We start from the raw sequence: 25,119 nt of genomic DNA on the forward strand, positions 1-25,119 counted from the left end.
ATGTAGTAGTATCTTATTGTTGTTTTAATATGCATTTCCTTAATGACTAATCATGCTAAGCATCTTTTCATGTGTATCCACATGTGTATGTGTATTCTGTGTATCCACTTTGGTGAAGGGTCCAAAACCTTTGTTCATTTTTTTTATTGGGTGATTTTTTTTAAGTAGTTGAACTTTGAGAGTGTTTTAAAATATATATTCTGGATACACCCTGTCCGGTGATTTGCAAGTATTTTTCTCCCAGTCTATAGCTTATATTTCCATTTTCTTACTATTATCTTTTGCCAAATAAAAGTTGTTAATTTTGATGGAAACCAATTTTTTGCATTTTTATTTAATGTGTCATGCTTTGGGTGCCATAGCTAAGAATTCCCTTGCCCGACCCAAAGTCACAAAGATTTTTCTCCTATGTTTTCTTTTAAAAGTTTTCTAAGATAGTGTTAACTTTTGGATCTATAATCCATTTTCAGTTGATTTTTTAAATAAGTTATGAGTTCTAGGTTAACATTTTTTTTGGCATATAGATATCTAATTGTCCCAGGACCACTTGTTAAAGACTATCACTTCTCCACACTAAATAGTTTTTATTTTAAAAGAAAGAATATGATTCTATCTAGCATGAGAACTCAAACATCTTCTATCATGAAGAGAGAAAATTCCATAGACCCATTGGCTCAGAGGTGGCTAAGAGAGAGTCCCCTTTGCTCAGAATATCACAATATTTGCTTTACTATCAGTGTCATAAAACCAGAAATACTTTATACTCTATTGCTGGAGTTTCTAGTTGGTTACTGTTTGCCTAGCTCTTGAGAAGTTTTAATGATTTATGGGTATGAGCACCAATACATGAAAATTCTTTTTTTGACAAATTGAACATATATTAAAACTTTCCAATGAGAACAAAACTGAAAGTTTTGTTTTTAAATTACAGAAGTAATACATGCTTATAGTAGAATGTAAATACAGTTGACCCTTGAATAGTACAGGTGTGAACCACATGGGTACACTTCTATGCAGATTTTTTTCAACAAATGCAGTACAGTATGGTAAATGTATCTTCTTTTTCTTATTATTTTCTTAACGTGTTTCCCTAGTTTACTTTATTATAAGTGTGTGTGTGTGTGTGTGTGTGTGTGTATAATGTAATGTACAAGATATGTATTAATCAGCTGTTTATCAGTAAGGCTTCTGATCAACGGTAGGCTATTACATTTGGGGGGAGTCATAATATTGTACACAGATTTTCAACTATGGGGTCAGTGGTTTCCTATTTCTGTTTCCTTTCCTTGCTCCTTTGGCAGGCTTCTCATCCTTTTTATGACTTCAGATGTTGGCATACCCCAGGGCTCAATCCTTGGGTCTCTTTACTTCTTTATTCCACTCACTCTCTCGGTGATGGCATTTAATCCTGTGGTTCTAAGTGCCACATATGCTGCCATGAGTCAGGGTTGTATTCTCCAACCTAACCTCTTCTCTGAACTCGTGACTGGTGTATGTAGTTGCCTTTTCAGCACATCTACCATGTATAACAGCATCTTGTCTGAAACTGAAATCTTCGTTTCCCCACCTAATTCTACTCCTCACCCAGTCTTTCCTTTCTTAGTAAATGGCACCATTGTTCCTCTGGGTGCTAAGGCCAGACACCCAGATGTGTCATGGCAACTCTCTGTAGCTCAGACATGACATCCGCCCTTCCACAGGCTCTTCCGCCCCTAACTGTAAGGCACACGCGGAATTGACCACCTCTCACAACCACAGCTGCTACCTCTCTGGCCCATGCCACTGTGGTCTCTGGTCTGGAATGTGGCCTGGCCTCCTGGCTTACTCCTTTGCTTCCCCTCAACCCCTACATTCAGTCCCCGACATGGCAGCCATAGGGATCTTCAGGACACAGATCACATCATGTCCTTCTCCAGCTCGGATCTCACCAATATTTTTATCTCATTCTGAAGAAAATCCTAACTGTTTGGCCTGGGCTTGAAGACCTATGTGATCTGACTGCAGCATATTTCTCCAAATTTTTATCTCCTGTGACCCCCCCCCCCCCGACTTTACTCACTCTGCCTTTTTTGCTTGACTTTGAACACAGACCATTCCCACTCTAGGGCTTTGCTCAAGCTGGTTCTGTGCCCGGGTGCTCTTCTCAAGATTCTCCTCTCCCCTGACTCACCTGTCTGCCAAAACTGTCACCTCTTCCTTGCCTTGCCTCCCCTCTCAGAAGTATCTGCCTCCTCCTCACCTGCCCCATCTTCATAATCTGCTGTGTTTTTCTTCACCGAATTTATCACTACTTAGCATTATATGTATGCATATCTGTATGTATGTATGTATATATATATATATATATATATATATATATATATATAGTGGATATATATATATTTTTTTAATTAAAAAATTTTTTTTACTTATTTAATTTGAGAGAGACAGAGAGAGCGGGGGGGGGGGGGTGCAGAGACAAAGGGAGAGGATCCCAAGCAGGCTTTGCACCATCAGCACAGAGCCCGATGTGGGGCTCGAACCCATGAACTGTGAGATCATGACCTGAGCTGAAACCAAGAGACTAATGCCACCCAGGTGTTCCTTTAGCATTATATACTTATTTGTTTTCTGTCTACCTCCCTGACTGAAATGTAAGCTTCCTAAAGGTGGGACTTTGTGTAATTCACTGCTATCCCCAACCTCTAGAACAGAGTACAGCCCATAGTAGTTGCTCAGTAACCATTTATGGCAGGATTGAATCCAGGATTAGATTAATACGTAGAGACCACTCCCACTCCTTCTGTAGAGGTAATTACTGTTAATAACTTGATGACTAACTTCCTAGACTTAAAAAAATGCATTTATAAATACGGATACACATCTGGATTTTTTAATAGAATGCAGATTGTTCCATACCTTTATTTTCTCTCAATAATATATTTTAGAATTTTTTCACTTTACTTTATCCATCTTTCCATGTAACCTATCAATCAATGTATCTATTTGTTTATATAGCTCTGTTTAGTGGTTACATCGTAGTCCATACTGTAGATGTACCACTAATCATTTTCCTGTTGATACGTGAGTTGTTTCCCTTTTTCACTATTATAAACAAGGCTGCAGTGAATACGCTTGTACATAAATCTTTGTGTGTATGGGCAAATTGGCCTCATTATAGAATTGCCTGGTCAGTAACTTGAGAGGCACTGCTTAGTTTGTCCTTTTATTAAAAAAATTTTTTAGAGAGAGAGAGCAGGGGAGAGGGAAAGAGGGAGAGAGGGAGAGAATCTTAGGCAGGTTCCATGCCCATTGTGGAGCCCGACATAGGACTCGATTCTATAACCCTGGGATCATGACCTGAGCTGAAATCAAGAGTCAGACACTTAACCAACTGAGCCACCCAGGCACCCCAGTTTGTCCTTCTAAAAGACTATACTGGTATATCACCAACAATATATGAGTGCCCATTTCCCCATATCCTTGCCAACACTAGATATTACCACACTTCCAAAATATTTTTTAATGTTAGGGAAAAAAGTTTAACTCTCTTCACAAGAGAAAGCGGAAACTCAGGTGATAAAAGCATTACTGACAGGTAGGTAACTAGGCAGTTGCCATGCTGGTAACCTCCAGAGTGTCTAGAGTATAAGTTAGCCTGTTTAATAAAGACTGTTCCTTTTAAAAGAAATGTCCGAATTAAAGGAATAAAGTGATTTGAGATGAGAAATACCTCATGCCAGTAAAGAAGCTTTCAGATAATTTTTTTTTCAAGAAGTGACATTTCGTAATGTATACTGGGAGATCCAAAACCAGAGGCCCAGGTGTCCTTATTTTCTTGCTATAATTCATTCCCAGATGGTTTTTTTTTTCCTCAAAAAGAATCCACAACACAAAACCTCAAGTGTTAGCACTGGCTGGAGAGTTCATGGAGGTCATAGCCGTTGGTGATTTATTATTTAACAACTTTGTGGTTTGTACTGGGCCTTTCTAGAAGAACAAGAGAAGTTATCTGCTTTAATAACTGTGACTGGAGTCCAAAACAGAAGCATGGGAATGAATAAGAAGAGAAAAGCCAACCCAGAGGAGGGAGACAGAACACAAGCAGCCCCTGAATGTTTCTTTGACATTGGTTCGTTTTAACCCAGAACTAGCGTGAATGTTGGCTGGCTCACATGCCTGCCTTTGCCTTCGTAATGAGTTGTCAGGGCCGGGCCGAGTCTCCAAGGGCAGTCCCTGTGTCTCCTCTGTATTCATCAGTTATCAAAATGGGCTTGGGATGAGAGGTAAAGTTAGAATTTGAAGAATTCTTTGAAATTATCTACTTTTACTCACTATGTGGATAGCAGGACTGAGGCCCGGAAAGATAAAATGACATATAGGTAATGATCATGACATTTGAAACATAATCCTATTGAATAATGAAAAGGAAGAGCTCTTTTACTTGAACTTCAAAGATGTAAGATTCTTGGACAGAAAAGTACTTCTGCCTTGACATTCCTAAGGCAGGAGTGGCACATGGCTAGCATATATACCACCTTACGCCCCCGCAGATGCCCACGGCATTTCGGCAGACGTCATCACTCAACGTCAGCTCTCTTTTCTCAGCCAAGCTCTGACCCAGCCTGGCAGTCGTCCTCAGCACAGTGCTGTAGGCAGCCGGCCGTAATGGATCCGAGTTTTCATGTGAATTAAAATCTGTTTGTCCCCCTTCCCTAAATGATGTATGCATGTGGTTCATGATGTGATAAGAGTGGACTTCAAGCCAGAAGAACTTGGTTTGACTCCTGGGCCTTCTTGCTCAAAGCTCTAATCTCTGTGATGTTAGGCACGTCACTTAGCCTTTCACTCAGCCTTGTCTCTGAAATGAAGAAGTTGAATGAAATACTCGTTTTCTTTTTAAAGTTTATTTGTTTATTTTGAGAGAGACAGTGGGGGAGGGGCAGAGAGAGAGAGAGAGGAGAGAGAGAGAGAGAGAGAATCCCAAACAGGCTCTGCAGTGGCAACACACAGAGCCCTAAGCAGGGCTCGGACCCATGAAACTGTGAGATCATGACCTGAGCCGAAAACCGAGAGTTGACATTGAGCCGACTGAGCCACCCAGGAGCCCCTGGATGAAATAATCGTTAAGCATCCTTCCAGCTCTGAAAAATGTTATGATTCAAGGTCTAAAGACCTCTCAGGAGGAATGCACAGTTTCAACTATGTATTTTTACAAAGACCAGAGGTGATTCTCAGGCAGTTTGTATATTACAAACCTATTTGTATTCTCAAGTGTGTGTTTCTAGCTTTTTCTGACAACTACTTTTCATCTGCTCAGATTATTGACCCATAGTTCTGAAACCAGAATTCAGAGGTTTAAAAAAGATGGCGGGTGCTCCTGGGTGGCTTAGTCAGTTACGTATCTGACTCTAGATTTGGGCTCAGGTCACTATCTCACAGTTCATGGGATCAAGTCCTGTGTCGGGTACTGTGCTGACAGTGCAGAGCCTGCTCGGGGTTTTCTCCCTCTCTCTCTTCCTCTCTGTCCCTCTTCTCCCCCTTAAAATAAATAAATAAACTTTAAAAAGAAAAAAGAGAGAGGGGAAACGTCCACTTAACACCAGAGGAATTGCAGGACCCTCTTCCTGGCCGTGGGGACCTCTCATACCTCAGGCTGAGCACAGCTCACCCGCCCACCCAGCACTTCTAGGTCATGAGTTGCTGCTGCTTCCCCTTCTTCCATTATACCTCCTCGTGATCCAGAGGCCCCACCAGTCAGGTCTCTGCAAGTGGTCCTCCGGGGGCCTCTGGCTTCCTTCCCCCTCTGGCTCCTCTTGTGACCTGCTTCCCTGTTTGTCTTCCAGGCCCTGCTTCCCTCCGGGCATACCCTCTCCTCTCAGTGATCACCCGACAGCCCGCGGTCATCTCCCACCTGGTCCCTGCCACCCCGGGAGCTGCCCAGGCATTGTCCTGTCACCCGGCCTCTGAGGCCACCTCTGCTGAGGTCCCGGGGGGCGAGGCTCTAGGCAGCAGCGAGTCAGAGACGGAGCAGCCCACGCCCCGGCAGAAGAAGCCCCGTCGGAGTCGCACTATCTTCACTGAGCTGCAGCTCATGGGCCTGGAGAAGAAATTCCAGAAGCAGAAGTACTTGTCCACCCCAGACAGGTGAGAAACCAGGGAGAGAACTGTCCACAGGGAAGGCCCTTGGGCAGGGAAGAAGACCCCTTTGGCTGTGTGTGGGGGATGGATGGCCACAAAGACTGTTTTAGAGAGGTTCCACACCACGGCAGGAGTCTCGTCCTTGGCTTCTGTAGTTCCTGCTCGTTCAACAGAACCCAGCCCACGTGCACTACTCACACTTAAGCCCCGGAAGCCTGTGTGTTGCTGAATTTATGCTCCTTGCTGTATTTAGCTTAACTGCTCAAGAATAATAAGCAAGGTCATGTTTAGGAAATGGTTGCCCAGGTTCTGAGCTGGAAAACGGGTTTGGTTTTGAAAAGCCACTTTACATGCAGGCTCAGGTGCAGTGGGGCTAGATGTGGAATTGGGACCCGGGACCTTCTGGGGCTTCTCCCTACCCCGCGACTCCCAGCTGGCTCAGTGTGCTGGCCTGGCTCTTGCATGGAAAGGCTTGGATTAATTCGGTTGAGGAGCTGTTAGATGTCCTGATACATGTGAGAGATACCAAGTCAGAACCACGTGGCTGAGAGGAGGAGGACTTGGATGGGAGGCCCTTCCTTAAACTCTTTTGAGATCCAGATCATTGACCTATGACCCCTGCTTTACTCAGATTCTCACCTTATTTCTTTAGTATCTAAACTGCAGACTGTGCAAGAATGTATGTCTTGTCTTGTTTCTTCAAACTCACTCTGGAGATGTGGAAGTGGCTGAGCTAATGAGCGATCTATTTTGGGGGAGGATTTTCCAAGTCCTTTCTGCTCACTTCCTGGTCTGTGCTAGGTTTGGCCCTTAGTCCTAGCAAAGAGAAAGGGGAAGGAAACCCCAATGCATCTCTTAAGCTATTAGTAGCTGTTTGATACAAATTTAAGTGAGAGAGGAGTCTATAAACCACTGACCAAAGGGCACACATTCAATTAATTGGGCACCCATCAGGGGTTTGCCGTATGCTGGGCACTGTGGCAGGGGTGATGAGTCTAGAAAGTCCGGATCAAGGGGAAGGAAATGACAAATGACTACAACACAGTGCGTGGGTACTGGTGCCGGTGTGTTACCAAGGGCTGGAGGAGCACAGAGATATCGCTGAGTGTGTCGGGTGGGGATCGGGAAGGTTTCTCAGAGGAGGCAGCATTTACGAAGAGCTTTGATTCCAGAGGGAATGGCACTCAGAGGCAGAGAGGCACGTCTCCCTGTTGAGGGAAATGCAAGTGGTAGGGACATCTCCAGATGAAGGTGCATGTGTGGGCGTGGCCAGAGATGAGGCCGTGGGGATGGGAAGGCTCGTGAGCCTGGCCCAAGAATGCAGACTTTGTCTAGGCTGTCCGTCAGCAGCCACCAAGCACTGCAAATGACATGGCCAGGTTGACATTTTAGACTCCTCACTTTGGTGGCACCGTAAGTGATTGATTTGAGAGGGAAGCGATGGAGCAGGAGAATGGGAGGGAGTCCAGGGAAAGTCACTGAACACCCGAGTTAAGGTGGTGACAGTGGGAACACAGAGGGGAGAAGAGATTGGAGAACAGTTTTGAAGGTGGAATGGACAGAACTGACACTGGCATGAAGAAGAGAGGAGAGAGTGGGAATTCTGCGCTTCCAGGATCGGACCACCATAACTGCAGGTGTGCAAGGCAGAGGACAGACTGGGTTTGGTGGGGAAAGAGTGAGTTCTGTTTGAACTTGAGCATCTGAGGAGCCTTTGGGTGGACAGTGGAGACGTGGCTGTGAACTGGGGATTAACAGAAGGGATCTCTAGGCATCAGCAGCAATTTTGGTACCCCCGGCATGTGATGGAGAGCCTCAGGGATGTGGGCAACCAGGTGAGGTGGGCGCATTATTTACCACTTGTGTGGTGGTTTACCAGAAGGGCTTCAACAAGGTAAAACTTTAGGCTTATGTTCTAGAAGCCAGAGGATTCTTTAACAGAAATGTTAGTTCCTAATAAAGCTCCTGGGACTTCCGGATACCTGCCCAGGCACCTCTCAGGTGACCTACGTAGGATTGATTCACTTGCCTGGGGAGAAGGACACCATCTGGTTGGCATGGAAGCTGCTGCCTTAACCCGCCCTCTCCCGTGTTCCTCACCTCCCTATGTACGTGACCAGGGCCATGAGCACTCCCTCCTCCCACAGCTTTCTCCCTCTTCCCCTTTGTTTGTTTCTCCAGTTTCCTAGGTGACCCCATTTAAGCGAATATGCAGGGAAGTGAGAATTTGTAACGGTGGCAGGTAATGAGAGAAAGCTGATGACAGTGAAGCTGTTTCTGTAGCCAGAGTGAGTCAGGGGTGCATTTTTCCCAAGTGAGCTAACGCCATGTGCTAACACAACGCACAGAGCTGTGAACTGAGCCTTCCATTGACTAATGCACCTGATGGCCTCAGGTGAACCGTGCTGGAAGGCGCGGTGGGAGCCTGGGAGACCAGAAGCCTGTGGCATGGCCCCCTGGGTCCTTGGTTCTTCATGAACGACTGCCTGGGAAACAGCTCTCCGTTAGCGGGGGGAGACCTAAGTGCTGTTGGCACCGGGGCTTTATTAGCTTCAGTCTGTTAATCACTTTCAATGAAACTGTTAGCTTCCAGTAGCCCTTTTCCTGGGACGGCCAGACATACATGAAGGCAGATTTAAGACAGGTTCTGAAGTTCCTCGGAGAAAGACTGTGTTTAGTATTGGAGGTTTAAATTGTGCACTCTAGTCGGAGCAGGGGGGCTGGGCAGTGCACCCGGCAGTACCAGGAATTAGCACCTGGAACCTTCATTGCCGATACCCATTGGCCTTCCTGATGGTGAAATGTTGCTCGTCACTCTCACGGGGAAGATAGTTGGAGCTGAGAACTCACACCTGGGAGTCCCTAAGGCTCAGGTTCTTGGCTCTGAAGGTTTGTGTGAGATAAGGGACCTTAGATCCACAAATTATGATCCTTAGAAACCTCAGAATTGTAATCCTCAGGATCCTGGGACCCTTGAAAGTGGTGACCCCTGCTCATTATATCAAGGGTGCTTATCCCAAATTACTGCTCTAGCTGTCCATACTTCTGCAGTGACCCAGGTTGGAGCCACAGGGAGACAGCTAGGGTTGGCTCAAGGAGGCGGTCCAACCAGTTGATGCTCAGGTAGACCTGGGGTTCTTAACAAAGTAGGTCAACAAAGTAGTTGTAATCTTGAGGACTGGGTTTGGAAGCCTGGTTCTTTTTCACATTTAATATGCTCCAATTGGGTTGTTTGCTACACCTTATGATGTGGCACCCACCCCTGCATTCTTCTCCACAAAAGCTTGAGCAAGGACTTCCCTTTGACAGATCTAACTTGTACAAAAATATGGTGGGTGGAGGGGAGCCCCTATACAGGAGGAGGACTATAAGACAGATGTAAGCAAGTTTGAATTCTGGCTCCACTTCTCACTCTAGGATCATCTACCAAGGGTCAGCAAAGTTTTTCTTGTACAGGGTCAGCGAGAAAATATTTTCGGTTTTGTGGTCCATATAGTCTTTGTCTCCACCATTCAACTCTCAGGCTGTAGCATGAAAGCCGCCACGGACAGTATGTAACAAAACTTTATTTACAAAAGCAGGTAGCAGACAGGATTTAGCCATGGTTAACAAGAGATTCTAGTCTCTCCAAGCTTCAAATCTCTCATCCATAAGATGGGGAATAATTATACCTACTTCACAGCACTGTGAATGAAAGAAATAAGACAGCCTATGTCAGGGGCTTAGCACGGGGGCCTGGGTACTCAAGAAATAGTTGCTCTGTTGTCAGAAGTAGCTCCAACCTCACACCTCCCAGGAATGGCTTTGACATTCAGGACTTTTCAGAGGGCTACAGAGAAATGCAGAACCCTGGTTAAAAGCAGAATGGGAAACAGGAGGGGCTACTGATTTAATTTCATTTGGAGTCTACCATTATAACAGTTTAGGGCAGCTACAAGGAATGAATCAATCCATCAGAAGGTATTTTTGAGCAGGAATGAATCAATCCATCAGAAGGTATTTTTGAGTCCTTGGTCTGGCTTTAGAATGTGATAGGCACATTTGTGGACTCTGCCCTTGCAGTTGAGTCAGGGAGTCACAAATTATTCATGTGAAACAGTTAGAGAACACTTGAGAATGTGGAGCCACCTCGGTGAGGGCTGACAGTTGGGAAGGTACAGAGCGGATAATCCATGGGAGGTGTCATGGGTGTGGGGAGGCTCACCTGGTGGGGGTGGGGGGAGAGTGGCTTGAGCCAGATCTGGGATGATGAGCAGGATTTTGACAAGGATGATAGGTCTTAACTTTTCCTTTCCAGTATGGATTTGGGGGTCAGAGCCCTTATTTTGTGTAGGATCCCAGTAAAGACTCTGTCAGGTCAGAAAGAGGACTTTGCAGTCAAGGCTGAGAAATCCTCTTTGGGTCCAGTGTAGACAGTGAATGTTTCCAAGATGATTGCCCTAGGTATCTGTGGGTGTGGGCAACTGTTTTCTAGGTTCCCAGAGTTTCACCCATGAGATTCTTGGAAAGTATAGTTTTGGGGGGAAGAACTGGTTTAATGGGGACGTTCACGCATTGATAGCAGTGCCAGAGTTGATCAAAGGACCCCATCTCTACTGCTCTTTCCCTCCTTCCTCATCCTTCCTCTATCTCATGCCTTCTAGGTTGGACTTGGCCCAGTCTCTGGGACTCACTCAACTGCAAGTGAAGACTTGGTATCAGAACCGCAGGATGAAGTGGAAGAAAATGGTAAGAAAGAAGAGAGTGAGTCTCACCGTGTGCCCATCATGATGGGAAAAATTCTTACTACAGGGCTGGTAAGGAGGCAGGAAGGACCATTTGGTGGTTTGGGTTCCAGAGAGTGTGATTCCTATCATGATGCTGGCTGTGGGGGGAGGCAGTTTGAACAGTCAGATAAGTCATTCCTCCTGACCTGGATTTCCTGACCAGAAGGATATTCTTTTTCACAGTTTCCTTAGAAATAAAAGAAAGCCCACAGGCTTCTCAGTTGCTAGTTTTAACCCCACCTGCTAGCCTTTTCAAAGAACTTCCTTCCCCCTCCTACCAGTAGCTTAGAATAGAAGTCAGTACTCTTTGTTTATAATGACATATAGGACCCATCTGTTGTTCCTGTAGCTCTGAGTCCTGTAATGCAGTGATTCTCAAACTTTAGTGGGTATCAGAGTAACCTGGGTTGCAGGCAAAAACGTAGAACTCCAGGAGCCTCCCAACACCCTGACTGCAGAGAACTGTGACAGGGCTGGGAATGCATGTGCTAACAAGCTCCCAGCTTCCTCTGATGCACTTGATATAAGGACTACGGGGTCCCTAATACTGCTCTACCACCTAGCTAATGCCTCATTCCATCTTTGGTTTTTCAATGGACTGATGAACAGAAACATCTCTCTAAACAACCCCCCCCCCCAAAAAAAAAACAAATCTACATCTCTTATATTTTGAGGAACTCAACTTCCTTAAAAAAAAAAAAAAAAACAGTTTGAAAGATGTGTTAAATCCAAACTTCCCAAGTAGTTGAGTGTTTCATTTCCAGTTTTGTAAACTGCAAGGGGAAAAGGTCAAAGCCCAGAGAACAGAGGTGAGCTGGGAAAAGAGGCTGGGAAGCAGCCTATTTTCTTTAGGGACCAGGAATACTCAGAAACCTGAGAATTGTAATCCTCAGAAACCTGGGACCTGGTCCTTTGTCAATCCTCCCTGAATCCTACTGGTCCTTTCTCGTCTCGCATGGACCAGGGGGTCCAGGCCTGCTTGGTTTACATTCTAATTTGCTAACCCATCTGGTCATGTGCCATCTCCTCTGGCATTTCAATGGCTAGAATCTGATTTTTTTTTTTTTTATACAATCACTGGAGAATATTACCTTAGCTATTGGAGAATAGCTAAGGTAATTCTCCATCCCCTAGTTTTCAGGAAAACAAGTAAGCTAATAGATATTTTTAATAGCTAATAGATAGTAAGACATTGTCTCATTTTTTGTGTTTTTGTCCAGTAATTTTTTCTGAAAACTTTAGTTCTTGCTGTTGACTGCTAACAATGAGAAAAATAAATACGTTGTAAATTAATATTAATGGGAAACATTAAAAAAAAAAAAAAAAGCCAACAAGGCAGCATTTATCTTCCCAGAAGGAAATTCCTAGGCAAATCTCATCATTTCCTCTGGGAAGGCCTGAGCCTGAGCGGAAGGGATGTTCATGAAGGTGGAGGCCGTGTGGCTTGCGGAGTGCTTGCGAGGCAAGGCCTAGATGTCACTTGCGTGTACAAAACACACATACGCTGGGTGAATCAGCACGTGTGTTAGCCTCTCTTGTGAGCCATGGCTTGTCCTAGGCATTATGGGAAGTAACGAAATAAGATGTAAGCCTGCCTTCATGGCATTTGTGATCCAGCTGGGGAATCGAGGTCCAGGAAGCAGCCAGGGAGCACATGATGATGAGTTATAATTACTGGGCGCTGTATAAGCCCACAAGAGTTCAGAGGACAGGTACGTGAGAAAGGTGCCGGGAGAAGGTGCCGGATAAATGGGATTCAGTTAAATAGTGTTCATCGCAACACCTCGAGAACGCTAACACACACGTGAAAACGATGGCGGAAACCTCCTGGGGGACTGATCTCAGAAAGAACCAGATCTGGGAGTTAGAAACCCTGGGCCAAGTTCCCATGCCTGTCCCTCCCTGACTGATTTTGGGCAAGTCTGCCACCCACCTCCTTCCTCCGTCAATCATCATCGTCGACATCAATGTCTCCTGAGCGGCAGAGGCATTGTTGAAATCGGTTATCAGCAATCTCTTCGTGAGTCAGACGATTAATGAATTGACAGCTCGCCATCCCTGCCAGCACCGCCCGATGCCCGTGGGACGAGCGTGTGCCTTTGCCTCCGACGTCACTTGCTGGTCACCCGCCACTGTGCTACAGGCACAGTGTGAGCTGGTTATCCATGTCGTATAAGGCAAGATGGAAGTAAGTGAGCAGATTGAACCTCAGCGTGCCACAGGCCCACCACATTCAGGTCCCTTTAGGAAGCAAGAGCGCCAAGCTCTCCATTCACCAGTTATTTATTGAGCATATATTGGAGCACCAGGCAATGGAGAGGCAAAGGTAGGTCATGAACCCGTCCGTTCCAAAATAAAATTAGAGCTAGATACTCAGTCAAGGAGGAGGAGACCGACCTGTAAAACTAGTAATCATTCAGAGTGATCAGGGCAACAGGGGCATTTACTGGGTTCAGAATCAGGATAGAGAAGGGAGGGCTTCATGTTGGTTTTAGTGGGTGAATAGAAGTGGGCCAAGCGAAGGTGGGAAGAGCGTCATGGGCAGAAATCCTTGGAGCACTTGAACTACTTCAGAATGGCCAGAGCTAAAAGGAGAGAGAGGGTCGTTGCTCAGTTTGTGGGTCTGAGTCCCGACTCCCCCAGAACAGCGAGCCATTGTTGGGGGCCTGAGCCCGATTGCCTCATGTTTTCCTGGTAAAACTCTTTCAAGGCTATCTCTTCAAGTACTGGGAGAAAAAGAAAAAGCTAATTGGGTAATAAAGATGTCTCAAGGCTAGTAACCTAATTGGAACTGGAAAAAGATTAGCACTTGATTCTGAGTTATTCACACAGCGGCCAACGATAGTGCTGCCAGAGGCCAGATAGCATCTCTGACTAGTTTTTACCGGTCAGCATTTGTAAGCTATAGCGGGTTGGGTAAATTTAATCTTGCACATTAGATGGGACGCTCACCCTCCACTCCATTTCTCTTTGGCTTTAGTTCCAGGAGGACCCAGAATGTTTTGCAACAGGCTGAAAGTGCCTCATTATTCAGTGATCTCTTTCAGCTCTAACACGCAGTTCTGTTCTGTGAGAGGATCCAAATGTATTCACCACCTTCCTGCCCCGGTCACAGAATTGGGTGGGCCACAGACCATGTACCATCATCAGCAAGTCTCCAGAATAGGCAACAATTCCACACAATGCTACCAGTTACTGTCTATGTAATCTTGAGCAGGTTACTTAACCTCTGTGCGCCTGTTTCCTCGTCAGTACGATGCCTAATATACATGTACCTTATAGGGTTGTGGTGTTGACTGAGCTAATCCCTGTAAAGCTCTTACCACCATGCCTGCTGCATAGTATGCAGCTGAGAAATTTAGCTGCCACCCTCCTCCTCCTCCTCCTCCTCCTCCTCCTCCTCCTTCTCATTTACCTATCCATGCTTTCGGAGGCCAGGAGACACAAGCTGAAATTTCCAGGGGCTCTGAATGTTTCTTTGGGATGAGAGCAATCCTGGCTGTTTGTTCTTTCTCACTGAGCACTTGCTGGGTCGTCTCCCAGTCAGTGTCTTCGTGTTTGGGGCCCTGCTTGAGGCACCACTCGGCCTTTAGGACAGAAAGGCTGCTGAACAGGGTGCTGGGAAGAGATTCATGCTGGAGAATCTGAACTTGCCTCTCACTGCTTGGGAACACTCATCAGTTTAGCAGACTCTCACTGCTCCAGAGAGCTGCAAATGAAGACAGAGAAAAAGGAGCAAAAAGCACCCCGGTTAATGAGTCCGTGGCTGAGGGTCTGCTGGGAGACTGCATAACTGCAGATAAATATTAAAAATAACAGGAGCACAGGGCTGCTCAGTGGTTGGCTCAGTTGGTTGGGCGTCCAACTTTGGCTCAGGTTGTGATCCCGCAATTCGTGAGGTCAAGCCCCACATTGGGTTCGCTGCTGTCAGCGCAAAGCCCCCTTCAGTCCAGTCTTCTCTCTCTCTGCCCCTCCCCTGCTTGTGCTCTTGCTCTCTCTCAAAAACAAATAAACCTTTAAAAAAAAAAAAAAAAGGAAAGAAAAGAAATAACAGCGGCACATTTTAGGTATCCTTCGTACATTATGCACAATGAGCGTTAGATTCAAATGGGCAGGGTTTTGTGTTCAAATCCCAGCCCTGCCCTCAGCTTGCTCTTTGACCACGACAAACCACTTCTGCCTGCTCGGTTTCCTGTCTGAGTAATGGAGGAGGTAGAGGGTTCCTCCCTGCATTGACATTACAGCTGTGCTGTCAAACTGCCTGTCCCTGACCCAAGCGCCTCGGGAAAGAAAGAGAGGCCTGTCCTGACATCTTCAGCAACAGAACATTTGAAAAACAGTTGTAAAACTCTAGTTTTAGAGTTCTGAGGCAGACTGGCAGCAGGCACAGCTAATAGACGTAGATGGTGTGCAAGCTGTTTTTCCGAGAGGCATGTGACCTCGAGAGCAGTGGGTTGTCTGACTCTCCCGACCGAGGGAACTGAACTGGCTTTAGGAATCATTGGGAAGGAGGGATCTGGGGAGGAGGGCCGGGTGCATGAGAATGTGCAGCTCCTGGAGTGGGGCGGTTGTGAGATAATGGCACATCTCAGGTGTGCTGGGAGGCAGGGGGCCAGAGGTTGAGTGCGGGAAGCAGCCAAGAGGGTAGTTATCTCCTAATTACTGCTTGTGCTGGAATGTTTTATTCCATTTAGAAAATGGTCTGATTGTTTTTATTATTATTTTTTTTTCATGCGGTAGGAAAACAGCCAGGTGGGGTCTATCCAAGCTGTGTGGGTGGTGTTCTCTAATTGCTGGGCTGGACTTTCTTTTGCCAATTAGGTGGCTTCCTTAGACCTGCCCTTTTATAACTTGATTACTATATGGGGCAACTTAATTTTGTATAACCTCTTTTATACCAAGTGGAGCTGCTTTCAACATGTCAATTCCATCTTGGCACATCTGGGTGCTTTCAACAGCCTGCACTCAGACTGAATTAAAAATCAGATGCTGACTTATGTGAAAAGGAATATATAGGGACTCCTTCTCCCCAGAGGTGGATTCTGTCAGCATGTATCCCTTGTTAGAGGTCCCCTTCATATCTCTGTGTTTGCTGTTTGCATGGAAAGTACAGTGGCCAAGCAGATTCCTGGCTAGAAGGAGGTGTTTACTGAGAGCTAATGGGTTTCCTCGTGCCATATACAAAAAATAAAGTGAACCCCAGACCTAAATGTAAAAGCTAAGACTGTAAAACTCTTAGAAGAAAATTTAAGAGTAAGTATGCACAGCCTTGGATTTGGCAAAACCTGCTTAGCACACTAAAAGCACAAGCAACAAAAGAGAAAATAAACTGGGCTTCATCAACATTAAAAACCTTTGTGCTGTAAAGGACATCCTCAAGAAAGCAAAAAGACAATACAGAGAATGGGAGAATGCATTTGTAAATCTTGTATCTGATAATGGACCTGTATCCAGAATGTATAAAAAGCTATTACAACTCAGTAATAAAAAGACAACCAGATTTTCAAATGGGCAAAGGATTCTTCTTCTAAAGAAGACACAGAGCTGGCCCATAAGCACAGGAAAAGATGTCATTAGTCGTCAGGGAAGTGCAACTTACACGGGAGACCACTTCCTACCCACCGGCATGGCTATAACCACAAAGAATATCAAGTATTGGTGAGCATATGGAGAACTGGAACCTTCATATACTGCTGATTGGCATGGTGCCACTGCTTCAGAAAACAGGTCTGGAAGCTTGTCAAAAAAATGTAGTGGCCCTATGACCAGCAATTCCATTTGTAGGTATGTACCCAAAAGAACTGAACAGATACTTCTATACCCATCTTCATGGCAGCACTGTTCACAGCAGCCAAAAGGTAGAAGCAACCCAGGTGCCCATCAACTGGCACATGGGCAGATGGAAAGTGGCATATCCATTGGCCATAAAACGGAATTGAAATATCGATATATGCTACGACATGGATGACCCTTGAAAACATTATGCTGACTGAAAAGAAGCCAGTCACAAAGGATGACATACTGTATAACCTAATTCATACGAAATGTCCAGAGTAGGCAAATTTGTGGAAACAGAATCAAGATCAGTGGTTGCCTAGGGTTGGGGAGCAGGGGCTGGGGAGAAATACAGAATGACTGTTAACGAGTGTGGGGTTTCTTTTGGGGGGCAATGAAAATGTTCTAAAATTGGATTCTGGTGATAGTTGTGCAATTCTGACTGTACTAAAAATCACAGAATTGTCGATATGAATGGATGAAGTGTATGGTATGTGAATTATATCTCAGTAAAGCTGTTTTAAAAAAAGAACCTATGGTTTATTGAATTCATTCATTCTTACAATTTGGCACTGGAGATCCTGTGCTCCTCTCAAAGGAAAGAGTAAGTATTTAGTGGCTGCAGAGATGTAGTTAGAAGTTGCTTGCCTAGAGCCTGACGCAAGGGATAGATGTAGGATTCACCTTCAAGGAGCCTCTGTTCAACTACAGAAGGTAAGATTAAGCTAGTTATGTAAGCAGCAAAAATATAGTTCGCTCCTAATTATCTGTGCTAATCCAGGTACTCCTGAAGCCCTTCTCACTAGCTGCTGAGAAAATCAACAACTAAACCACACTAGAGTACAGAGCCAGTGGAAGGACTGTCTGTTATGTTCTAAAGTAACACATAAATATTTTTAGAGTTACCCCTTTGTAAGTCATGGTACCCTTGTGAACATCACACACTGGGATAATAATGTGTGAGATCAGCAAAGGCCATTTGGGATACTGTTATTGTGCTTGCTTTATATCTTTCTTCACCTCTAGGAAAAGGCTTGTTGTTCAATACCAGTTATTGAATGCCTGCTATGTGCAAGGGCTGAGTGGGTGGGACAGGCAAGTAAACATGCAGTGACAGTGGCTTATGAAACGTGCTCTCATGGAGGGAGTGTAAGAGCTCATAGGGCACATGGTGGAGGGTGTTGGACTTCCACTTGGGAGGTCACAGAAGGCTCCCAGGAGAAGCACTATCTAACCTGAGTTAACCAGATGAGGAGGGTGGGAAGCCTATTCTGGACCGAGGAAATCTGCCATTCAGAAAAAGTTCTTGCTCTTTCCAGTACACTATCTGTTGGTCACCCTGTGAGATAAGGTATTATTATCTCTGTTTTGCAGATAAAGAAACTGAGGCTCAGAGTCTTTAAAGAACTCTGAACTCTCCCAAAGACAAAACAGAAAAGTAACAGAGTTAGCATTTAATCTAGTTATTCTGCTTTCAAAGCTAGCTAGAACTTTCTATTCTCTACTACATCCTTGAACACTATAATTCTATATTTTTTTTTTCAGTTTTTAAACACGTTTTTGAAATTTACATCCAAGTTAGTTAACATATATAATAGGGTAATAATGATTCAGGAATAGAATTTAGTGATTCATCATTTACATATAGCACCCAGTGCTCATCCCAACAAGTGCCCTCCTTAAAGCCCATTGCCCATTTAGCCCATCCCCCCACCCAAAACCCTTCCAGCAACCCTCAGTTTGTTCTCTGTATTTAAGAGTCTCATGGGGCACCTGGGTGGCTCAGTCGGTTAAGCGTCCAACTTTGGCTCAGGTCATGATCTTGCTGCTCATGGGTTTGAGCCCGGCATTGGGCTCTGTGCTGACATCTCAGAGCCTGGAGCCTGCTTTGGATTCTGCGTCTCCCTCTCTGCCCCTCCCCACTCACACTCTGTCTTTCTCTCTCAAAAATGAATAAATATTAAAAAGTTTTTAAACAGTCTCTTATGGTTTGTCTCCCTCTCTGTTTTTATATTATTTTTGCTTCCCTTCCCTTATGTTCATCTGTTTTGTATCTTAAATTCCACATATGAATGAAATCATATGATATTTGTCTTTCTCTGACTGACTTTGCTTAGCATAATACATTCTAGTTCCATCCATTTGTTGCAAATGGCAAGATCTCATTCTTTTTGATCACTGAGTGATATTCCATTGTGTATATATACCACATCTTCTTTATCTGTTCATTAGTCAGTGGACATTTGTTGTCTTTCCACACTTTGGCTATTGTCGATAGTGCTGCTAGAAACATTGGGGTGCATGTGCCCCTTTGAAACAGCGCACCTGTATCCTTTGGATAAATACCTAGTGCAATTGCTGGGCCGTAGGGTAGCTCTATTTTTAAGTTTTCGGGGAACCTCCATCCTGTTTTCCAGAGCGGCCACACCAGTTTGCATTCCCACCAGCAGTGCAAAAGGGTTCCTCTTTGTTCGCATCCTCGCCAACACCTGTTGTTGCCTGATTTACTCATTTTATCCATTCTGACAGATGTGAGGTAGTATCTCATTGTGGTTTTGATATGGATTTGCCTGATGATGAGTGATGCTGAGCACGTTTTCATGTGTCTGTTAGCCATCTGGATATCTTCTTTGGAAAAGTGTCTGTTCATGTCTTTTGCCCATTTCTTCACTAGATTATGTCTTTTGGGTGTTGAGTTTGATAAGTTCTTTATAGATACAATTCTATATTTCTTACATTTTTTTCTGATTACAGAAATATATGATCATTGTTTGAAAAAAATTAGAAAATACAAAAAAAATTTTAAAATTATTGATGATCTTGATATTGCAAACAAGGTGGTATATAGTTGTCTGTCCTCTAGTTTGGATTATGCTGGTATAACCTGTTTTCCACAAAAGTATATTAATAATATTTCCCGTATCACTAAACATTCTCCTACAGAATAACTGTAATGGTTATCAAGTATTCTCTGTTTGGGATATACTGTAATTATCTACCCAATCATATAGCAGAAATTTAGAGTATATTTCCCCCAGTTTTTGCTGTTAAAACCAATTCTTTGATGAACATTTTTTGCAGATCAATCTTTACATCAGTCTTTGATGACTTCCTTAGGCTTAATTACTAGAAGTGGAATTTCTATGTCAGAGTGTACACATTTTAAGACTTTTGATTTGAATTCTCAGATTGCCTTTTGAGATGGTTGTACCCTTTACACTTCCATACTGGAGTATGAGTATTTCTCTTCTGCTTGCTATAAATACTGTCTTTTTCTTTTAACTTGTCAACTTGATAGAAATCACAGTAATATTTTAATTTTTTTTCTTTCCTTTCTTTCTTTAATTCCTTTCTTTCTTAAATTCCTTTCTTTAATTTTATTTCTTTCCTTACCGTTGAAGTTGGATTTTTTAAACGTGTTTGTGATCATTTTATTTAATGCCAAAATATGTAATATTGACGGAAAATGAGTAGTGAACATTTAACGAATAAAAATGTCTTTATACCCTAGAAGTGATGAGTTGAAAATCCTTTTTGCCAGGCCATCACTGCTGGGAATGGATGGTATAGATGCTCTTGACTGGGAAAGAGGAGGGAGGAAGTTCTTTATTAGATTTAATGACCATCCTTTTTTCCCATATAGGTTCTTAAAGGTGGACAGGAAGCACCCACAAAACCCAAAGGTCGTCCCAAGAAGAACTCCATCCCCACCTCAGAAGAGATTGAAGCTGAAGAGAAGATGAACAGCCAGGCCCAGAGCCAGGAGCGCCTTGCACCCTCCCAGAGACAGGAGGAGCTCTGTGACACACAGGAAGCAAAAGCATGCGATGTCCCCTTAGAGATTCCAGAGCCCCCAGGCCAGCCCCAAGAGTTGCCAGTAGCCTCTTCGGAACCCCCACCATCAAGCTAAAATAAAACTCTTTGGGGGGAAGGGGGAGATGGGGAGGAATGGAAAGAGAAGGCAGGGAGAATAGGGAACCGCTTCCCAAAGCCTGGTAAACTCGGTGGGGGGGAGGGGGACAAGAGATCCGCGTCCCTCTCTCCCCCACGGGTCTCAGTGGTTTTCATCACAAGCATGTGATGAAGACTTGGCTTGCCTTAGGCCTTTCTGTTCCTGAAAGGCTGCTTTAGCCATGGGATGCCCTTGACGAAGGGAAACAGTGCCTTGGAACTGCCTGCCCCCGCTGGGGTGGTGGCTTCGGGGCTGGGTGCAAGAGGCCTGCCCGTGTTGCGAGCCCCACCCTGGCGTGGTGGAGGACTGCTCTGGCTCTCTCCCTGCCAGCCTCTGGGCAGCCCGGCGTCCAAGCAGAGAGAGATGGAGAAGCTTGGGCAGCACGCCTGGCTTCCTTGCTGACTCAGCACTTAACTTCTGTAGTTTTGAAAGAGAATTTAATGGTTTTGGTTGTTTTTTTGGGGGGGTGGGTGGGGCCAGTGAGGGCGGACAAAGAAAAGTTGGGGGAAGGGAGTTCTGAATTATTAGACTTGTTTCTGAATAAAGTTTGTTTGAAGACTCGTGTGCCTTTGTACCCATTACGAGATGGTCAGGTGACCTGAGAACGGATACGCCTTGTTTTTCTTGCTTTTTTGAGTTGCCATCCCTGAAGCTGCAACGCAGATATGTTAAGAAAACTTTTATTTTTTAATGAAAAATAAATCTTTCAAAAGGATTGGGTGTTTGGTTTCTTCGGGGGAGTATATTTAGCCCTTTCTGAATATGTCTTCTGGAAAGAAAGACCCAGAGAGCTAGCCCGGCTCCCTGGGCTTTAATTTCCCCCGCTGTCAAATAAAAGATTGGGCTCTGCCCACCACCCCTCCCACCGCCTTCTGCCAGAGTCGCTCTGCCTTCAGCCACTTTACACTGTAGCCTTCCAACTGTAAACATTACTTTTTTGAAGAGATGATAAATGTATTTGTTTCAAAAATCCAAAAAGACTTGCTCCCCACCTCCACCCTGCATAGGTAACCGTTTTTATTGGTTTCTTGTTTATCTTTCTTTAAACATGGATGTTTAAAATTGGATCATTTGGATGATGGGCTCCGCCACTTTTAACAAAAGGAGATTTGAGAGCTCCTTGCTAGATGTGCTTGTGATTCGAAATTTAAAATGATTCCCCAGCTTTCAGTAAGAAAGGAAAGAGGGGACTCCAGACTCGCTGAAGAACTGTGACCACCTCTTTGTCGCACCCGCTGGCCCAGAGGCCTGACCTCACAGGGGTCCCCTTGATCTGCATTTCCCTGCACGCTCCCTGCTGATGTCCTGCTGGGCAGAGCGCCCACCCTGCACGCTGGCAGCTCACCATCCCACAGTCACTCTGGGCTCGGGAAACGTAAACCAGCTTTTAGTCATGGCCTCCACTAGGGAGCAAAACGTGTTGCTTGTTCTGTGAAACAAATCACGTAATTCTTTTCAAAGGTACGTGGGACCGATCTGCTTGTTTTCGGTAATCCGGCTGCCTGCTTCCCTCCATTAACACCGACAACGAGAGAGACTGCGGCTTTGATTTGGCGAAGCAATGCCTTCATCCCCTTTGCTATTGAGATCAGCAAAAAGAAAGCAGTCTTTTTCTTATGTCTTGTGAACAAAGGAGGTAAGGATTTGGCCTCCGAGAACCAGTTTGTGCAGACCACACCCAGCTGTGTGTGAGGTTGCTCGCCCTGTGCGTGCAGAAAGCTGCCTCCTGCACCTCTAGCCCACCCCGAGGTACAGCTTTATGATCTGCCTACCGTGCGGTGACCCAGGGAGCCAGAGGATACACGTGGGCACAGTAAGCGGGTGGGCCTGTGCCAGTTTGGTCTCACTCCTAAGGAACTGCACTGTCCTGTTCAGCCCCATCCCAGAAAACTTTTCATTTGGATGCTGTTTTCCTGTGGTTGTTTTCGGGCCCTTGTGCAGGGCTCTCATACTGTCCTTTTCTTTCTTTCTTTTTTTTTTTTTAATGTTTATTTATTTTTGAGACAGAGACAGAGCATGAGCTGGGGAGGGTCAGAGAGAGAGGGAGACACAGAGTCCAAAGCAGGCTCCAGGCTCCGAGCTGTCAGCACAGAGCTGGACGCGGGGCTCGAACTCACGGACCGTGAGATCGTGACCGGAGCCGAAGTCGGAAGCTCAACCGACTGAGTCACCCAGGTGCCCCTCATACTGTCCTTTTCTGACGTGTCTGGTAGTGACGGTCAACACACCAGATATGTGTGCGCGCGCGCACACACACACACATGCACACACACACAGAGGCACTGTTTCTTTAATTTTTTTTCTTGTTTATTTTTGAGAGAGAGAGAGACAGAGCACGAGCGGGGAGGGTCAGAGAGAGAGGGAGACACAGACTCTAAAGCAGGCTCCAGGCTCTGAGCTGTCAGCACAGCGCTCCTGGCATGGGGCTTCAACTCATGAACCACGAGATCATGACCTGAGTCGAGGTTGGAAGCTTAACCGAGCCACCCAGATGCCCCACACAGACACTGTTTCTGACTTGAGGCCCTTAGTCCTTGGCCTGTCATCTGTATTGTTTCTAGGGGTTGGAGGTATTTCAGTGGAGGGTTTAAGACCTCTGATGATCTTCCTGGTATTTTGGAAGGCTTGAGCCCAGTGTCACCTCCACTTGGGAGCCCTGGGTTTGTCCTCTGGCCTCAGCTCTGTGTAGTCTTGCCCTGTGACTCCAAGATGGGTCAGGGCTGGGCCTTGAGAAGAGTGGGCATTGATTCCACACCAAGCCCTGCTCTCCCTCCATCTTTCCCTTTTCCTTCTAGTCTTTTCCATATTACCTCTACTTCCCAAGATATGTGATGGTACCCAGAAACCAACTCCGTAAGTTGTCTGAGGTGTGGTGACTAGGAGGCCGTATGGCCTTTGCTAAACGAAAGCATTCTCTCCCTTGTCTGGTGTGCAGGATGGTGACACCATGAGGGTTCAGGGTCTTATTCTAGGGTCTGGCCACCTGATGCTTTCTGAGAATTTCCAGAGGAAGGGAGAGAGCCGAGGCCAACTGCCCACACAAGGAAGCAGACCACAGAGACCTTGGCTCTTACTTCTCAGTGTCTCTGAGCATCGGAGAACGCTTTCACAAGCACTTGTAGCTGATGCCGCCCCCTCAGGCCGTGAAATGGGCTATTTCTTCCAGTTTTATAGGAAGCCTATTAACCAGAGAGAGGTTACCTTGTATCTCTGTCCCTGGGTCACAGAGCTGGTCAAGAGCCATGCAGAGAACCAGCCCAGGGGCCAGATTCTCTGCTGGGACCTTAGAGGTTAGCACTCCCTCCCAAGGCCACAAGGGGCTGTCAGGGGGGAGGGGTGTGTGTGTGGGGGGGGGTTCAGCAGCAGTGTGCCCCACAAGTCAGCCTCGTCCTAGGCAGGGAGGGGCTGGGGGCTTTCTTGGCTACCTAAGGTGAGGCTGCCAGAAGCCACCGCCTCTGCTCCCAAACCCTTGCATCTTTTATGTTAGAGAGCAAGGATTCCTGGAGCAGGTTCTAGACTCTCAGTAAGTGTCCCAAGTGTGTGTACCTAACAATGGGTTGGGGTTCTGGGTCACCGTACCCTCTGATTTGCTTCTACGTAGTCTACAAAGGCTGGCTGAGACATAAGGCTCAGACCTGGCCTGACTCAAACAATAACCAAATGGGTTCCATGCTGTGAGCCTGTAGTCCTTAAATTAGTCCAAAGAGATATATCAGAAACCAGCCCTCACTAGGCTGGTTTTAAGTTTTCCTCAGAGACTAGTCCGGTCTAGAGCTGTCTTAGAGATGGGGTCTGGGGACCTCTGTGACCTCCTCTTCCCTTCCTCAGGTAGCTCAAGTTCCCTGTCCCTTTCATGACCTTTCAACTTGGTTCCACCCGGCCTTGCCCCACGCCCTGGGCTGGGCTGGGCTGGACTTACAGGGTATGAAGCTCTTTCCTCAACAGGTTGTGCTTTGTCAGCCGGGTCACATGCTGTCCACTCAGCAGAAAATGAGCAGGGACTCTGCAGGACCGGAGTAAAGACTGTCCAAAGGGGTCCTCCCCCATCTCTCTCCTGCCTGGGCCAGCCACTTAGGTTAGGTGACTGCCTGATCCTCCCACCAATTTCTGTAGATGCCGCCTAAATCTTAACCCCTATCATGTCATGCCCATCTTTGAAGGGCAGGAGCTATTGGGTTAGAGGGCTGAAATTTGCCTTGCACCCCCCCCCCCAAAAAAAAAAAAAGGCAAACTTGTTTCTCAGGATTTCTGTGCACTGAATTGCTCTTATGTTTGCCTAAAGCCCTGAGGGGCTGCTGTGGCTCTTTGTCTGGGTAGGTACCCCCTTCACTCCTCTCTTCTCCGTTGCATCTTCCAGAGAGAGGCCACCCTCCTCTCTCTCTCTCTCTCTTTCAGTCCCACTCTGAGGGACTGTACCCAAGCTGCTCTGTGCCCAGGAGACAACGTCCTCTCTCTGACCTGCCTTGGCTCCCCTCTCCCTTACCCTTCTCAGTCATGTCTTCTTGC

The 25,119-nt window shown here is 45.8% G+C and overlaps 1 protein-coding gene across 1 annotated transcript in view; it reads left to right on the top strand.

Annotated features, from left to right (window-relative positions):
- BARX2 (BARX homeobox 2) overlaps window positions 1-21,328 on the top strand; it is a 76,562-nt gene extending 55,234 nt beyond the window's left edge. The window contains exons 2-4 of the mRNA XM_045483464.1: window positions 5,826-6,126; window positions 10,764-10,848; window positions 20,305-21,328. Of these exons, the coding sequence (XP_045339420.1) occupies window positions 5,826-6,126; window positions 10,764-10,848; window positions 20,305-20,571 (653 nt within the window). The 3' untranslated portion in view covers window positions 20,572-21,328. The remainder of the gene's footprint in view (window positions 1-5,825; window positions 6,127-10,763; window positions 10,849-20,304) is intronic.
- Window positions 21,329-25,119: the final 3,791 nt, after the last annotated feature.

This window comes from Leopardus geoffroyi, chromosome D1 (genome assembly GCF_018350155.1).
Source record: "Leopardus geoffroyi isolate Oge1 chromosome D1, O.geoffroyi_Oge1_pat1.0, whole genome shotgun sequence".
In the NCBI taxonomy this organism is placed as follows: domain Eukaryota; kingdom Metazoa; phylum Chordata; class Mammalia; order Carnivora; family Felidae; genus Leopardus; species Leopardus geoffroyi.